This window comes from Prunus mume, linkage group LG5, assembly GCF_029339155.1.
Source record: "Prunus mume cultivar Tortuosa linkage group LG5, ASM2933915v1, whole genome shotgun sequence".
NCBI classification, from domain to species: domain Eukaryota; kingdom Viridiplantae; phylum Streptophyta; class Magnoliopsida; order Rosales; family Rosaceae; genus Prunus; species Prunus mume.
In genome coordinates this window covers 4,883,926-4,902,458 of record NC_142702.1, presented here as the reverse complement: position 1 = coordinate 4,902,458, position 18,533 = coordinate 4,883,926, and the positions used below count along the sequence as shown (strand labels likewise).

Genomic DNA, 18,533 nt, shown 5'->3' with positions numbered 1-18,533 from the left:
TTGTTGCTAGCAAGTGCTTATTCTGGAAACCAATGCATCTCTTTACTCTAGAGACTTGTTATTTTAGGGCTCGTTTGAGAGTGATTCTGAAAGGGTCAATAATCACTTTTATGGAGAATCACTTCTCCAAATAATCATTTTAAGTGATTTTTTGGAGAAGTACATGGAAGATGCTTCTTCCCAGTCTCCCAAACAAGCCCTATTTATTTATTTATTCAGAGGAGAGGGAGGCAAGGATCAAAATCTTGCTAGGTGTAAGATTAGCGATTTGTTTGGATCCATTAGTTTTTTATTCAATTGGGTCATGGCTCTGGCATTGGTCATTTCAAACACAAGAGGATGAGAGGATGAGAGAATTCGGAAATACAGAAATGCAAAAAAGATGAATCCATTGAATGATATTCCCAATTACATGTGCCTTGACTCTTTGGACCCTTTGCATATGAAATTCACTTCGGATTTAGATCACATACGTGCAGGTGAGCACAGTGCAATTCATGACTCGTTCTTTGTTTTTCATCCTGGTTGACTTTGCTGAGTATTTTTTTTTAGTTGTAGGTTTTCTTTTCGTTTCTTCAAGTGTTTCTTGTGTTTTACTTAGGATTTTGATTACGTTAGTGTAAACTGGGCGTCCCTCTCGTGGTACAAGCGGCCCCAACTCAGGTTAAGGTTTAAGGCTTTACACCAAATCGCATGGTTGAGCTATCTTCTGGAGATGATCTGCACACTTCAAATAATTATTAGAATATGAGCAAACTGCTTGTATCCCAGTTGAACCCCCTCCGATGACTAAGTCAAAAGTAGTTTAAATGTGAAGAGCAAAGGGTATTTATGGGGGGAGAAGGAGGAATAAATATCTAAGGAGGAGATATTTATCTCTCTCTGCCCCCATGGTGGGATTGAAATACATTAAATGACTTCTCTTTATCACGATGCTGTCTAACAAGGATCAAGTGGCAAAGCGACACTTGGCTTTGGATGTAACGTGTATTAACTGATCCCTTTCCATCGCCAGGCTGTTTAGCAGGGAATAAGGAGATAGGCGACACTTGGCTTTGGATGTGAGGCACATTAATTTATCCCTTTCCATCGCCAGGCTGGCACTCGAGCTCATGGGGTGACTGACTCGACAGGGGTCTAGTCGTGTCAGAATATCGATACACGTCTATTGTCTCAAGGTATCTTAGTGGTCGGGTCAGTGTGCAAGTTCCTGACCACTGGTTCACACGGCATCTCTTGATGGGCTCGGCTAGGAGTATCTTTTATTGATAGATCTGCTCGAGTCGGTATAATGACAACCTAGTCTCTGGTAGCCACGTGGTGCTCTCCAATAGGCTCAGTTCATAACGATGATATGAACTATCAACATTGAGTATTGTTTTCTATTCTTATTTTCTTTTGGAATTTCCATGTATTATAACTTGTGCAGACAATGGACGAGACTCTGGAAGAGTGGCTTTCTGCTAAGGTTGCTTCTGACGGGCTTGTGACCAACTCGGTAAAAAACCATAGTGCTTATAGTTGGAATAATTTCAAAGTGAAATTAGAAAAGCAATTTTCAGGTAATAAGTTTCTTTATCTTAGAGCATCCATAGTGATGCTCTCTATTTCTTAGCTAAAATTTGGCTAAAAATATAAGAGCATCCATAATGACGCTCTCTATTTTTTAGCTAAAATTTGGCTAAGAATATAAGAAAGCTATTTTAGGAGCTCTCTAAAAAATTTCAACTCCAACTATACTCCCTAATTTGGAGAGTCATAAATGTTATAACTCTTTTTTGATTGGTCCATCTCTATTAAAAAATAAAATAAAAAATGGTTAGAATTAAATAAAAGTTTGAAATACTCATTAAATAAAGCAGCATTAAATTATAGGGAGCCACTAGGAGTCCTTTCTCTCTCCTCAGATTTAGGAGCTCCTAGAGGACTCCCTATTTTAGGAGGTGGATAGGGAGCGTGGTTGGAGTTGCATTTTTATCATTCCTCCCTAAAATTTGTCTAAGGAGGTGGTTTAGGGAGCCCATTGTGGATGCTCTAAGAAAGCTATTTTAGGAGCTCTCTAAAAAATTTCAACTCCAACCACACTCTCTAATTTGGAGAGTCATAAATGCTATAATTCTTTTTTGATTGGTTCATCTCTATTAAAAAACAAAATAAAAAATAGTTAGCATTAAATAAAAGTTTGAAATACTCATTAAATAAAGCAGCATTAAATTATAGGGAGCCACTAGGAGTCCTTTCTCTTTCCTCAGATTTAGGAGCTCCTAGAGGACTCCCTGTTTTAGGAGGTGGATAGGGAGCGTGGTTGAAGTTTCATTTTTACAATTTCTCCCTAAAATTTGTCTAAAGGGGTGGTTTAGGGAGCCCATTGTGGATGCTCTTACCCTATCTAATTTCTCGCATTCGTCATACTTTAAATGTTGAAATATTTAGGACAATGTTTTGTTTAAGTTTGTGGTAGGATTTAGAAATTTTAGATGTTTTAGGATTTAATTTTGAAACATTGAGGAAAATATTTGAGAGTCGTTGGCCTAAAACTCATTACACGGGTTAATTAGAAAGCCTTTTTTTTAAAAAATTTTATAGGGACGAAACTGAACATTGCATGGTCACCAAGTTATTATATATATATATATATATATATATATATATATGCCTTGGTTTGTTGTTTGCAATGAAATTTGACAATACTTGAAATAATGAGGTTAGTGTGATTGGAATTGATTTTTGCCCTGCAGGTGTGTTGGTCCACATTACACCAAAGGAAAAAAATGAAAATTTTACTAAATGGTTATAAGTGTCTTCGACTTTAAGTTGGGATTGGTTTTGAAAATGTGTTTGCTCTTTTAAAAATTGCCATGAGTTGAAATTCAGATTTTTCTTGCTTTGTTATTCTTTTTTATGATGGTTGGGCATTTGAAATAATTTTTAAGTTTGATAATTTAACTTCGCATTTCGATGTTTGTGGATATCATCACTGTAAACCCACAAGACTATAACTCATCCACTAGGGCAACCTAGAAGTTTAAAGGCTTGTTTCATACGCTAAATGCAATTGAGATCCCTATGAAAGTGGCTTAGTTAATTTTCATTTATTCTATGTTTCTAATTTTTGTTTTGCTCTAAGGCTAGTTGTTGAAGGAAATAAAGGCTTTTATTAATTTAGTTCAACCCATTTAAGATAGTGATATCTCTTAATTACAATTCTTTATGATGAACATCAGTTCATTGGGATTTATTTGAGATTTCTAGTGGTGGATGTTTGAATGGAGATTTGGTATTAGGATAAACTAGGGATTCAAATTTGGTTGTGGTTGCATCTAGTGGGATGTTAGACTACCTACGTACCCTAGGCGAAATGAAACCAACATAGTTCAAATATGAGTTTTTGATGATGAAGATTTGTGTGGTTTTGTACAACTTAGGCTTTGATTTAGGATTTGGGGAATTAATGGGTTTTTTGGATTTGAGCCCATTAATCCGGAATTTGTGTATTTGAAAACTTGAACCAATTGTTTGCCAATTGAATTTTCAATGGACAAGTCAATTGGGCTCTGAATGAACTCTTTGCACCAATTGGCACTTAGAACCCAGCAGCTGCCTCCATGGATCAATTACTTGTCGATTATGAAACTTCTTTGATGGGGTTTCCGGATCCTGACCCTATTTTGTATGGTTCACCATGTCACTCGAGCAGGTATTAGTTTCCTTGTACCTGTTTGTAGCAAAGCACTGTATGACTATACGACTATGCACCAAAAAGAATCAAACTTTGCAGTCGAAACTAGCTAGCTGGTTGGTCCAGCTTATTCTAATATTTGTCTGTATGGTTCATCCTACTTTGTCTAAAGGGAACAAGTGAAGTATTCCCGTTATATAAGAAACTTGATCAACAAAGTAACTAACTATTCAACTTGAAGCTTAGTTTGCCAGAAGCTGGGCAGTGGTTCTATATTTAATATAAGAAATTTGTTAAGAGATGAAGGAGAAAAGAGTAAGGCAGGTAAAATTAAGCCAAGAAACCATTTACAACTGTTCAGTTTTTAGTTAAAAAAACAATGTGTTATTTATACATTACGTGATACGTCTCTTTCTTTAATTTAGTAGAATAAACCCGGACACAAAACAAATTTGCACAAAATATTACTCGGATCGGGCTTAATGGGTCATATTGAAAACAGGTGGACTCGATAGCCATTGGTTAAACTAACGTTAGCTGGTATTCATTAAGAGGGGTATTTTTATAATTTTAATACAACTTAATCAATGAAAAACTTAAAATAAAATATGTTAAAAATGAAACCATCCAGCTCCATCCCCAAAATCCAACACTCATCTTCTTCTCACCATCAGCGCTTACCTAGCCCCCACAAACATTGGGAGCACAAAGAATGTCCTACCATAACAAAGTTGAAAACTGGAAATTGGGCATAGCGCCGCCCATGTGGGTGGGTGGGGAGGGAGGGAGGGAGAGAGGTTGGGGGGTGTGGTTGCATGCGCTTGTGTGTGTGAGTGTGTTTTTTTTTCGTGTCGTGTCATTCTCGAATTGTAACGAGTTGTGTTTCTGTCGGTTATTTTCCACCCATTGATTTAAAGGGTTATTTCACGTCAACTAATTAAAAAAAGCATGTTGACACGAACATGGCAAATATGACTTGTTTGCTAGGTCTAACAAAATGATGAAGATTGGAGCAATGCTCTTATTTTTGTCAACTTTCTAAAGGTGTTTTATGAGCCACATTGAAGATGAGTCTTTCTTTACATTCGGCTTCCAACACACCTTTCATGACTTGATTGCAATGAAAGGTGAAATTGAGGATTTGGTCATGAGAGATTATATGATGGAAATTGAAACCCATACTTCCAAGCCAGGGTATTGAATGATATGACATAAAGCATGAAGAAAAAATTTGAGAAGTATTGGGATAACATGGATAAAGTGAACCAACTTTTGTTAGTAGCACTTGTGCTTGATCCTTGATTCAAGTTGGACAACTTAGATTTTGTCTTGAAGAGTTGGTATGAAAGATTGAAAGATGCTAGTAAAAAGAAGAATGATGTGAAAGTTTTATAATGAAACTCTATGAAGAGTACGATATCCCACAACCACCACCCACTCATGAATCTAGTGCTCTACTAGTGAAGCTATTAATACTAGTACCACTAAGAATGCAATTGGTGGAAAATTAGGTAAAATAATCTCAATCAAGTGATGCCGAACCAATCTCTTTGAAAAAATGGTTCCAAACTTTGATATTTTGAAGTAGTGGAAATTGCATGGAGTTAAATATCTAGAGTTGTCACTTATTGCAAAAGATATACTTAAGAGTATGAGTCAACCATTCAAGAAATGCAATTTTATGAATCAATTGAGTCAGTTACTAGTTTATGTTTTTATGTGATTTAAAGTTTATATTTTGTAGATCTTAGAAACTCATCTGCACCAAACAATTCAACCCATGCTACTTTCCAGTGAGACTGTATTAGAGGTATGGAAATAAGAAAGTAAATTTAAGTTTTAGTCACAAAAAGACTTTCACTTTTGGAAAAAACCAAAACTTATCCAAAAAAGATAGAAAAACTCCTCAACTTTCAAACAAAAGACATGCAAATATAAAAGATTTCTTAAGAAATCCAAAAATAAATAAGGGCATTTTTGTCCATTTTGGCTTTTTTTTCAAAATATTTCTCTCTCCTTTGGCTTTTTCCAAAATGTCCCGACAAGACCAAGTCTTGTCTTCATGATTGAAGTATGTAAATTCACAACTGATGGTGTTACTTGGTTTATACTTAATATTAACTCACAAGGCTTGAGTCGAATATCAAATTGAGCTTTCACAGGGACATTCAGCTTTCATTCCAGCAAGTTGAATCGAATATCTGTCTAAGCAATCCAACTTACAACACAACAACGAAATATTGCTGGAATTGCTTAGACAGAAATTGAATAGTCAATATTCTTTTGACCAAAAGATAAAGCACAGCTTTTCTAAGATCTTCCCCATTCCAACGACCATATTGAATAAATTACAAACCTTCAGGTCCCAATCAATATTACTCTGCTGAGAGACATCAAGGAGATGGAATAGAGGAAAAAGGACTCAAATACGAGTCCAGGAAAAGATAAGCTCACCATTACCAACGGTTCATTACCATTACAAAGTAGATCTCTAGCCTCCGAAATTGCTTTCCAGGAGCAGCAAAAAAGGAGTGATGAAACTAATAAATTTTTCATACAAGTTGAACTCACCATTTTTGAGGCAATTAAGAACATTCCAACCCAATTTTGCAAGAGCTGCAAGGTTAACAGATTTCCTTCCAAGCAATAGGAGGGGCCCTATGTTCATCCTTTCTCCAGAAAAATTACCGAGACAAATTATTAAGACAAATTACCAGCAATATTAGAGGAAATCTGGGGAAAGGATGGAAATAGGGGCCCTATTTGCAATAGGAGCTGCAGTAAGTTACCTTTCCAAGAAGAGTATTTCCTCTCAGCAGTCCAGGAAATCCAGAGGTATTAAAGGAGTCCTTCCACTTCAGGATATTATTTATTCCAAGATGCCTTTCCAGAGTAACTTTATGTTGTATTTGCAAAAATTGGACCAATTGTTGTCGGGAAGCATTAGAAACATTTTTGGAAAAAAGGAAAGACATATGGAAGCTAATCCTTTGTCCAGTTGCTAAAGGAAAGAGAGGTAGTAAGGTAGAAATCCTTCTGGCCGCCTTCACTGTTGCCTCTGCAAAGAAAAGTAGCAATATCTCATAGTACATACAGTAAACTACGCATGTAGCCAGTCCAATCCTAGTCACCAAACATGGCCGATAAGAATTGCATGAAACAAGTGAAATTCTCTTCATCTAAACACCATCTAGAACACTACCTATAGCTTCAAAAATAATGGAAGCCAAACTTTCATCAGCAGTACTAATAACAGTGCTTGTTGTTCTGACTTCTATAAGAGCTTGGTTGGGATCATGGACATGTACTAGAGAAGCACTTTCTGATTCAAAACCAAATGCATCCCCAAGCGTTGCCTTGATGCCCCTGTTTGATAACACAACCAAAAGCTTCTCCAAATCAGGTGAACCCCAGTGTACCAGCGGTCTACTCTCTGGGGACTCTTGATTGCCAGTGGACAACCGTTGTCTGCCATGATCTACGCAGAGCTCTCCCTTTAACCTCGTCATATTAATATTTTCTTGTTTCAAGTTCCTCCAATTAAACTGGGAAGCTAAGTCTGTTGCAATCTCTAGTTCTGAATTGTTCTTCAAGCTTGGTATATGTAACGTTTCATTAACGCAGTACTGAAAGGTCGAGCATGAATTTGATTTCAAAGAGCTAATCTGCTTCAAATCTTTAGGTAGCTATTTTGAGCAGAAAATAACAGGGGACTTATTAAAGAGATGAAATCTAATATAAACAAGGAAAAAAAAATTTGATTATACAAAGAGAACAAAATGGAACTACCAGAGCAACTTTTGGTTGCAATATCTTCAGCAACGGTTCAACATTCTGCAACCTACAAAAAGCAAATATCCCGATAGAAGAAGTTAAGATGAATTCAGAAGTTGCTTAACATTTCAAAGAAGGAGTTGTTCAACAGAGTGATAAGGGGAGTTAACATATTAAGAACCTAAGTAGAAAATTACATGCTAAATCTTGTTTTTTGGTTGAAATTTGTGTTCTTTTTTGGGTAGAAAGTTGCCTGCTAAGTGTCAAGACAAGTTAGTAGTTACAAAGCAGATAACTTGTAAACAAAAGCCCTTCTAAAATGAAAACAAAACAATATAACTGATATGCCTTCCGACTGGAAAAATAATACTCATTTTCAAACATGCAAACAGCTGTCAGTGCCACAACTTCACACGTTACTCACATTTGGAGCCCAAAGGCTGCCGATACATTTACGATATTAGCATAGCATGTCAGAGAACTCTATACGCCCAGCAGAGTGGAACTCTATTTATTTCGATCCCAGCAAACGTTCTGTGGAGTGTAATCCACATGGGTTGGTGCTTATTATGGTATTTGGTTGTTGTTAAGATTGCCACATTACAATAATATGAATAAATCAAAATGTTGTGTCAGTTTCAAGAAAAGAAGACAAACCCTACCTTATGCCAGAGAGAAATGAGCATTCAAGAACCTTCATTTCCATAGGCTTGAAAGGCAAGAGAGCCAGATCAACATCCGGTCCACTCTGCAAATCAAGCAGTAACAATTTAAGCATATATAGTTTCCATCCAGACACAAGGTAAAGATGCTTTCTTAAACTTTTATTTATTATTTTTTTTCTGAGAACTTCCTTGAACTATTTGTGTACACATGTGAAGTTCAACAGCCAGTGAAAGTACATAGTAGCACCTCAAGAATGAGTAGAGAGTTTTGATCCCCAGACCAACGCTGGAGCAAATGAACAGCAGGACCGAGCCGTAGACTCCAGTGAGGAGAGAAAACAATGCATGGTTCCTGCCAATTCATTCTATCACAAATGTCAATTGTGCATCTTTATCACAACTCACAAGTATTCTTACTTTTCTTTTGGCATACATTGATTTCTGATTAATATCCCCAGAAGGACAGGAAATACACTGCTTCCTGTCGTTTCCCCTTCCACCTTTAATCATGACAAATCTCATAATAGGTGAGCAACAACATTTGGGCTATATGAAGCAGATAGTTTCAACATGTTTGGCTTAGGAATGAAGAAAGGAAAAGATAATAATATAATCAAGGTCCCCAACTTTCCATTTTTTGGTTATTAATGAAAACGAAAAAAATAACTGAGTTTCATCCTAAACTTTGTCCACAAAAGAGGTGAGATTGAAGTGATAGTTGGCTAATAGACACAAAACTTGATAAAATCAGCCAAATCAAAAGCCATTAATCTATGCAAATCTCATTTAGGCTAAGGTATATAATGTAGAAACTGTATATTCAATTATAATATTTGAGATATTACAACCAATATTTATACACAAACTATTAAGATATCTCCTAGTTGTTACAATGAAACGGAAAACCCATTATATCCTAATAAAGGCTAATAACAACATAACAGCTAAAACACTAATGTATTGTCATTGAAGACCCTTAACTATGGTCACTCCCGTAACCCCCTAACACGCCCCTGCAAACTTGACGCCGGAGAGGTGACAAGTTAGGAAATAAGACTTGAAAAGAAGGAATATAATAAAGATGAGGAATGGAAACAAAAGAAAATTCATCACATGGAAAGCAGAAAGGGATGCATGCAGAGAGAAAAGAAGGAATATTTGAAGGGAATAAAGGGGTTAAGAGAGGATGCAGCACAACAGTAGAGGATAGGAGGTGAAACCAACTTGGGACAGAAAATGAGAGCATAGGCAAGTTTGAATTTCAAAGCATCATAGAAACAATAAGGTATGGGGAAGAAAACCATGGGGAACAAAGAAGTAATAAAGAAAAGATTATCACAAGAAGATAGAGGCCCATATAGATTAAAATAAAGAGGGATGATTGACCCAAAAAACAATAATAAGAAATAAAGGACGAAACCAAGTGAGACAGAGAGGAAAAGAGAGTGTGGGTAAAAAACAAAGTTAAAATCCTTTCAAAATAAAGATGGAAAATGGAGAGAAAGAAAGAGAGGAGAAAAGGTAACACTCATCAAAAGGAGAAAGTAGTCAAGAGAGGAAGAGAGAACAAGATGCAAGAGACAACCCATGAAAAGGAAAGGAAATTCAAGAGGCCAGAGACAACCCATGACAAGGAGAGAGACAACACAATTGAAAAGAAGAGAAGAGAATACCCCAATAACATAAAAGAATTATAAAGAAAAGAAGACAGTACCCTTGTAACAGAGAAGAAGAAAGGCAACGCAAGAGAGCATTGAAGAAGACAGAGACCAAAAGTAAAATCAAAGAAAGAGATTGGGCATAAGAGGGGAGGAGAAACACAGGTTGAGCATAGATAGAGCGTGAAAGGCCGATACCAAGGCAGCAACACAGTGATAAGGCTTGAGTGGCCGATACCAAGTCGGCAACACAGAGGAAGAAACAAGGGCTGTGCAAAGGGAACACCGGCAGTGTAGCACGACAGAGAAGGCTCGGCGAGCGTTGACGAGGCTCACGGAGGAAAGAGAGATGGCTCGGTGAGCGATGACAGGCAGCATCAACAAACAAGGAGAAAGTATGGAAACCACAATAGAAAAACCATCAGAAATACATGAGAGAGAGAAACCATCAGAAATACATGAGAGAGAGAAACCACAATTGCATACTAGGATAAGGCTCGGCGAGCATTGACAAGGCTCGCGGAGGGAAGAGAGACAGCTCGGCGAGAGAGACGGCGCGAGGGAGACAAAGAAGGGGACAGAGATTTCAAGAGAAAGAGAGAAACCAAGAGGGTAAGGAAAAGTTCAAAAAGCTTATGAGACAAAGACGTGGACAAAAAAGGGGAGCTTATGAGAACAAAAAGCTCAAGAAGGATAGGCAGCGGCTGTGCAAGAGAACAACAATGGCAGGATAGCACAACATGAGAGAGATAAAGGCCAGTGAGGAGACAATCCACAATGAAGACGGCGCGATGGAGACACAAAAATAATGGGCTAACAGAAGAAAAGGTTGCAATGGTAAAAGAAAGGTGCGGCTACAGCTAAGGTGGAAAGGAAAAAAACATATTCATCGTTGAGAAGAGGAGATGAAAAAGCACTATACATAAACAAACACCCTTAAGGGTGAGGAATGAGGAGCGCCAACGACTCTCAATGTTGGCAATTGGAGGATCGCTAATCGGCGTTAGCCATTAGCTCTGATACCATGTAGAAACTGTACATTCAATTATAATATTTGAGATATTAAAACCAATATTTATAAACAAACTATTAAGATATCTTCCTAGTGGTTACAATGAAACGGAAAACCCATTATATCCTAATAAAGGCTAATAACAACATAACAGCTAAAACACTAATGTATTGTCATTAAAGACCCTTAACTATGGTAACTCCTGTAACCCCCTAACATATAAGTTCTGAATATTGACTCCACAACAGTGACCATGAAGAAATATTCTAAAATAAGGACAGATGTGGAACTCACAATAATTTAGGTGAATGAACTGCTGGAAACACATGAAGCTTCTTCTCATTTACAAGCTTGGCATGTGCAAACAATGGCTCACCAGAAAAAAGCTGCAAGACCAATTAAAAAAGAGTGACTGCAATGTCTTAAGTTGGCAATTCTAACAATTAAATGAAATCTCCAAGCACAATGTGATGAATAATAAGCTCAACATTTTTACCTTTTCTTGCCGCTGTTTGCATAGCCATTCAGGTATGATGTTGGAGAAGGCCAAGAATTCTTCAGCTAGAGAAGAAATAATATACATAGGAACCTGAAACAAGACGAGAATTCCACATATGCTCCATTATATGCCATAAAAGTAACACTTTGCCACATTTCTGTATTGAAGACTATTATGTCTCAGCATGTAACTAATAACCTCTAAAATTTTATAGAACTCCTGTTAAGCATCATCTTCTAGAGAAATACAATCAGTTAATTTCGATGCTTCTGGTGGGACTTGAAACACTGAAGCAAGTAAGCAAAAGACAACAAAAATTTATAGATACCTTCAAAGTTGAAACATCTAGTGAAGTTGATATCTGTTCTAACAGCAGCAGAACAATTCCAAGTCGACTAATGGGAATAAGGACTGAACCTCCAGCTTTTACGGAATCAATGACACAGGAGCATATAAAAGCTAGCTTGTCCCTTTCCTCCAAACCCTCATCAACATTAAGTAAGGACTTGGCCAACTCTTGACTATCATTTTCATAATTTCTGCACGCATCAATTCCAATAGTTTAAAGCTTTGATTTTCACATTTTGAGGATATTGACTTAGAAAAGTTAAAACCTTTATACCAATAAAGAACAAATCTGGAAAATTTATCAAACCTCATAAATAAATAAATAAAGATGGCAAATGCTATGTAGGCGTAATACCTGAGAGATGACCGATTGCAAGTTGTTGGAATGGAGTTATCATAACCACTCTCAACATCTTCCGTACCATCCGAGAATGAGAAGTCTGAATATATTATTATATCATTCCCTCGAAGAGCATTGTAATCAAAATTCATTGCATGAGCAGAATCAAAGATGGAACTTGAAATAAAGCCAACGCCTCCCTTGGGACCATTTATTGTCCAATTACAAGAGCCTATTTCTAAACCCGAACTGAATGCCTTTATGATCAATGTGCTGTTGTAGCAGATTTCCTCTGCATATTTAAGTCTCAGAACCTTCTGCATGCAATCCTTCACATCAGCTGCACTGAGAAGTAGATGCAATCTCTATTACATTCTCATATAGAGACTTGCTATATAGATATTTCAGACAATATGAGGGGTTAAAAAACAACCAAGTATATTAGTCAGACAGTGTTACATCCACATATGTCAATTTGAACCACATCCAACTAACCACCTGAAAAATAGCTCAGACTGAAGTCTAGTAACATAACATGTCAGACTGTCTGACAAGAGAACATTTCCTTGATCTACACCCTAAGGAAATTTCATAGATTCAAAGTTAGGAAAATGTCAAAGAAATTTAGCTTCTTCTCCATCACCTGCCAATGGAGAAGCTGATGATGACAGCAATTCCAGATCACAAATTTATAAAGAGGTTATCTATGTAGAGGAAACATGTCCAAGTGCAACAGCATGCATAACAAGACTCTTTAATTAGATACAACTTTCTGGCAGTTGGCATATTCCACCAAGAAAATCTTTTTTTTTGGTCAAGAAATTTTTTTTTTTGGTCAAGAAAATCTAATCATGAAACAAACAGCATTAACTATTTGGGTGGAATATTAATTTACCTGTACAAGGAAAGCCAACCACCCAGTTCTCCCCCATCTTTGCCTAAAGCTACATTTTTCAATGAAGACGGAAGAAGTGTAAGGTCTTCCCACTTCATCCACTGGGGAAAAGACAACTCATCAGGTCCAAAAAACTGCCTGATTTCCAGATGCATTGAAACAAGATCCTCCATCATAAGCTGTCCAAGTCTTGCTGCTGCTTCAGTCACATATATCTGACACATTTTAAGCACCAAAAAAAACTACTAAAACCAGATTCAATTTGGCAGAAACGTCAGAAGTCAAAGTTAACAACTAATTAACAACTAATTCCTTAATGTATTTACCTTAGCAGAAAAACCCTTCATTCGAGTAAGAAATGGTAATCCTAGCATACCCATTGGACTTGATATCAATACCACATCAATAAAAGAGACATTCCACAGGTGCAAGTTCTTGACAGTTTTGTACCAAGGCTCTGCATAAATTAAATCATCGGCATCCAGGGGCTTTTCGACTTTTTGTCTCTTCCGAACCATAGGCTCCTCCAAATCTGAAGAATCACTACGGTTTGGGCAACTGGGATTCTCTTTATCGAAGGAACTGGATTTTGAACTAGTAGGAATAGGGGAGAAGATTGTAAGAGCTGAAAGGTCTAATGGGCAATCCAATAAAATGCTAAAACCACATATGTTGAGTATGTGACATGGTGGGAAATGGTAACCACCACCTTTGCTCAAGCAGGACTGCAAAAACAAAACAAAAAACAGAATCATAAAAATAACGTATAAAAAATAATCCCCACAATTTTTTTTTAATATTTATATATGAATAATCCATATGTATGTAAATATTGACAAAGAAACTTACAAACTTCATTGGCAACACACGAACACTGGAGCTTTCCCCTGCAACAATAACTTCTAATCATTCATGAAGAGAAAAGAGATTTAACTCTTGGGTGCTGAGGCTGTATATTAAACTAGGATCCTCCATTCACATTCACTTGAAAACCTTTTTTTTCTCCTTTTGGGAAATAGTCTCAAGCTATAACCTAAACAAAGCAATGAGGGTAAATTATGAAGTTCATCAACCAATGAACTAAGTAGTAAATAGGAAATCCCAGTGAACCCTATAATGCTACAACAATCAATGCTTCAACATAACCAGGAATTAATACTATAATCTTATTCAAAGCGTGAACCCTATAATGCTACAACAATCAATGCTTCAACATAACCAGGAATTAATACTATAATCTTATTCAAAGCTAACCCTGAAGATATCAAAAATCGAAGTGGGTATTAATGATTCAATAGCTGAAGCAAAGTAGAGGAAAAAGAAACAAAAGAATAAGGAGGAATGAGGGCAAAGTTAAATTACTTTTGAATCAGAACCCCCAATTCTGCTCTGCTCTGTCCTTAGGATATTTCGGCAATAAGCAGTCAGCCAAGTCGGCCAAGCAAGGTGGTCAAGTGACCCCCCAACGCAATAAACCGCCGCCTGAGCCAAATTTCTTGAGCCCCGGACTGCTGGAAGTCTAGGCAAGCATTGCCCCCCCAAATGTTCGACGTTTTGCCCCAATGAACCAACAGGCACTTGTCAAAAAAAAAGAGTCTGGGGAAACATCAACATCAAAAGGTGGGGCAGGTTGGGTGGTCAGAAACCATGCTGGTTTGCTGTTGAAGGCAGGGAGGGCTTTAGTCAATCTGCTCTCATGGCGGAAGCAGAAGCAATACAACAGAATAGAGGTGGAATCTGAATGTTCGTGCTATTGGAAAGGAATCAGATTTTTAGGTTTAGGGAGCCTGGATTTCTGCTGGAATTTAAATTGTCCAATAACAAGTTAATGAGGGGGAGAGAGTGGAAGTTTTAATCTTAACGATGTTGATTTGTTTTGAGGAGATTAGGGTTGGACTTGGAGCAAAATAGCCTCTTGACACTCTCACATGCGCGCCAATCAGGTTTTTTTCAAAATTAATATATGTTTTTTTTTTAATTATATATATTTTTTCTCCTTTTAGCTTTAATTATTAAAACAAAAGTATAAACAGGGCAAAAGAGTAGGGTTTTTTTATAAATAAATAAAAACACATAGATAGTCTAAAATATAAAGGAGGGAAATTTCTCACACACAAGTATGGGAGTTTGAAACATGTGAGTCAAGGCTCTTTTCCGCTGTTCTTATTTAAATGATTAGTTAATTACCATTTTACCTTCAGGAAATTAAATTGTGGTCTTTTAGCACTTTAATTAATCAAGGGTATTTTAGGAGTTTTAGAAAGTTTCATGAAAAGTGGAACCCTTCTACCCTTTAGATATGGATAAAGCTTGCATTGTGAAGTGGCTAGGGGTGGCATTTTAGACCGAAAAATGGCAAAAATCAACCGGCAATTTACTGCAATGGAACCGCAATTGCGGGAAATCGAACCGCATTTGCGGTATGAAGAACCAAACTGCATTTGCGATTGCGGTTCTGTATTTGATTTTCAAAACTTGCGATTACCGCAAACCGCGACTATATTTTATTTTATTTTTTAAAATTGCATTTTGTAGATAGCATTGGTGCTCAAACAACACAATGGGGTCCTTCAAATCCACTCACCACCACCAACACTTGAGTTTGTAACATTGGTGCATTGCATTTTCGTTTTAATTTGTAACTTTAATTAACTTTGAATTGGATTTTTCCATTGGGTTGTAACTTTAATTCATTTTGCATTGCATTTTCCTTTTGGTTTGTAACTTTAAAGGATTTGAAATTGGAATGCTTGAGAAGTTGAGGTTGTGAATGCTTGAGAAGTTTAACTTTAATTGGAATGCTTGGAATTGAAACTTTAATTTTCTTTAGGTTGTGAATACTTGAGAAGTTGAGGAGGTTGTGAATTTATATATGCTTGAGAAGTTGAGGTTGTGAATTTATATTTTTGGGTTAAAGTATGCTTGAACTCAAAAGGCTTCAAAAGAAACATCAAAATTAGGCCTAAAATGTGGAAGATTGGATTTTAATTACACAAAAAGAACTTGTGGTTTTAAACCACTGATTCACGATAACTAACCGCTTTTTGCGGTTTACAGCATTGTGGTAAACTGCAAAAAGCATTCGGTTGTAGTTTGGGCAAAATTCGCGGTTACCAAACCACAACCACCCCTAGAAGTGGCTGCAGCAAAATGAAATTTTGCTTTGTTCATCAGTGGCAATTTTAGGATTTAAAAGTTACATACTAAACTCGACGGTATGAGTGGATTTCGTTAATAAACATATAAAGATACACATAATCAGAGGGACATTTTGAGCCTTACCCTCAAATGCATCTCTATAAATAAATAAAAGTTTAACAAATACAAAAAGTAAAACTAGACAACGTAATCCTCAATCACACTTAAGATAATTGATATTAAAATCTTGATCATCATCGATATTTTGATTCTCAACTCTTTCAACTTGAGACTTAATAACAATGGGCGATTCAGGAAGATTTTGCCAAAGAAGAGAAATCAACATCTCAACAAAAACAAACCAATTCTCATAATAGCATCAATGCATTTAATCAAACATAACATCACAAATCAAACATCTCAAAAATACCAACAACAAATCAAACATCTCAACAAAATTCCTAAAATCAAAGCCCTAATTAATTTCAACAAAATTCCCCAATTTTAATTCATTCCTAAACCCTATAATACTCAATTTCAAATTAAAGATGTATAAGATAATTAAAAGGGAGAGAATGAGAAGAATAATTGTTGCCAAAAAGAGAAGTTATTGCTAGCCAGAGGAGAAGTTGATGTTTATATGTCAAGAGAAGTAGAGGAGAAGTTACTATAGAGAAGAGGAGAAGTTGATGTGGACAAGAGAAGTAGAGGAGAAGTTGCTGCAGAGAAGAGGAGAAGTTGCTACAGAGAAGAGGAGAAGTTGATGTGGACAAGAGAAGTAGAGGAGAAGTTGCTGCAGAGAAAATGAGAAGTTGTTGTAGACAAGACAAGAGGAGAGAAGTTGCCCATTCAATATATTTTTTGGAAAAATTTGGGTCCTACCCTTATTACTCATTGTGTAATTTTTCCATAAAGAAAGTGATTAGCTAATGCAAAACAAGGTTTATTTCGTTAATTTGGTTTTCACCTAGATGAAATCCAACAAGGGGCCAATCTTGAAATGCCTTTCTTCTTATATTCCTATTTAGATTGGTGCACTAGATACTAAGTTATATCAAGTTTGATAGGAGTTTAAATTAGGTTATACCTTAGGGCCCAAGACTTTGTGAAATAAGGAATGTTTTGAAGCCAATTGAAATTTCCTTTTGCTTGAATCGTTGCTTGATGAGCTTAAAGTGTTAGTCAAGTCAACCATCGATGAGTAGAAACGACTTGACCTAACCCTATATAAGCTTATGATACAAGTGGATCCTCCGTACGTAATACAATATGATATTAAATCCATATCATATTATTTACTTAATTATCATTTTATTTAATTATTATAAACCCATTAAAAGTTTGCGATTCAAACCTAATGGATTTGAAACCACTCAAACTTAAAGCTCTTTGACAAAAGAAAAAGAAAGCAATGGCAGAAGGAGAAGGAACTGATGCAAAGATTGCGTCGTTGGCCCAACAAATGGAGAAAATGACACTAATGATGGCAAAGTTGGTGGAGGATCTTGCACGCAAACCGCAAGATGAGATTCCTGAAGATTCCAAAAGGAAGACCTCAAGAACTAAAACATCCAAAGTTAAGAAAATGGTGCAATTTAGTGAAGAGGAAGATTCCGATGAGGAAGAGGAGTCTGCAGAGCAGTTTGGTGCAGATCAAAGCCAAGAGAAGGAATCAGATGCTGATAAAGCTGGTAAGTCCAAAACTTCTATGAATGGTCTTAAAATTGATGTTAAGATGATATTCCGGCGTATGATGGTGAGATCAATGTCGAGAAGTTGGATAATTGGATTGACCAGTTAGAAACTTATTATACTATTTATGAGTATAATAATCGTCAAATGATCAACTTTGCAATGTTAAAGTTGACCAACCATGCTTTGACATGGTGGAAGGCTTATAACAAACGTTATAGTATAACGACTATAACGTGGAAAAAGTTTAAGCGAGCCATAAGAAAGCAGTTTTACCCTGTTGGCTTCGAAGAGGATAGATGGTTCAAGTGGCAGCTTTTGAGGCAGAGTTTTGGACAGTACAAGATTATGGAGCCGAGTTTCAAAATCAGGCTATGGTGTTGGACCTAGACTTGGAATACCATGAACTCCTTATGAAGTTTATTGGGGGCTTGCAAGTGTATATTCGCAAAGAGTTGCGATTGTTCAAGGTTGAAGGCTTTGAAGAGGCAATAGTAATGGCAACTGCCATCGAATCAAAGAACAAGAAAGTAGACAAAAAAGGACGACAAAAAGGATTCAAGGGAATTTGAAGTTGGGAGTAGCAGTAGTAAAAATAGGGAGCAAAGTTCTGGAAAGAAGCAGACAAACTGTGACATTGCAACAAACTAGCTCATAGTAAAGAAACATGTTACATTCTTCATCTCGAGCTTAGGGAGAAAGAAAAAGAGAAAAGAAGCAACCGAAAAGATCTTAAAAGAGCATTGAATGCTAACAAGACTGTGGAGATTCCAAAAATGGTGCAACTCGACACGAAGTTGACTCTCATGATCCAGAAGCTTGTTCCTCCAGAA

The 18,533-nt window shown here is 36.6% G+C and overlaps 1 protein-coding gene across 7 annotated transcripts; it reads right to left on the bottom strand.

Annotated features, from left to right (window-relative positions):
* Nucleotides 1-5,820: 5,820 nt before the first annotated feature.
* LOC103343186 (integrator complex subunit) lies at nt 5,821-14,799 on the bottom strand. Of its 7 annotated transcripts, none has more exons than XM_089053386.1 (14): nt 14,233-14,799; nt 13,720-13,903; nt 13,197-13,595; nt 12,871-13,112; nt 11,991-12,320; nt 11,616-11,826; nt 11,285-11,377; nt 11,083-11,174; nt 8,366-8,483; nt 8,116-8,201; nt 7,469-7,520; nt 6,882-7,365; nt 6,469-6,737; nt 5,821-6,348 (listed from the first exon to the last, which is right to left on the bottom strand). In XM_089053386.1, exons 2-14 carry the CDS (start codon nt 13,726-13,728, stop codon nt 6,304-6,306), a joined length of 2,430 nt encoding a protein of 809 aa, XP_088909512.1. In that variant the 5' UTR covers nt 13,729-13,903; nt 14,233-14,799; the 3' UTR covers nt 5,821-6,303. The 7 variants fall into 7 exon arrangements, with proteins under 7 accessions (XP_088909512.1, XP_088909515.1, XP_088909514.1 ...); XM_089053389.1 differs by having other exon boundaries at nt 6,882-7,305; XM_089053388.1 differs by having other exon boundaries at nt 12,871-13,085.
* Between the last annotated feature and the right edge of the window lie 3,734 nt (nt 14,800-18,533).

Coding starts and splice junctions, on each gene's coding strand:
- LOC103343186 (XM_089053386.1), bottom strand. Junction 13,113..13,196: donor TGAAGGGTTTTTCTGCTAAG/GTAAATACATTA, acceptor TGGTTTTAGTAG/TTTTTTTTGGTGCTTAAAAT. Junction 11,175..11,284: donor GCAAACAGCGGCAAGAAAAG/GTAAAAATGTTG, acceptor TTGGTCTTGCAG/CTTTTTTCTGGTGAGCCATT.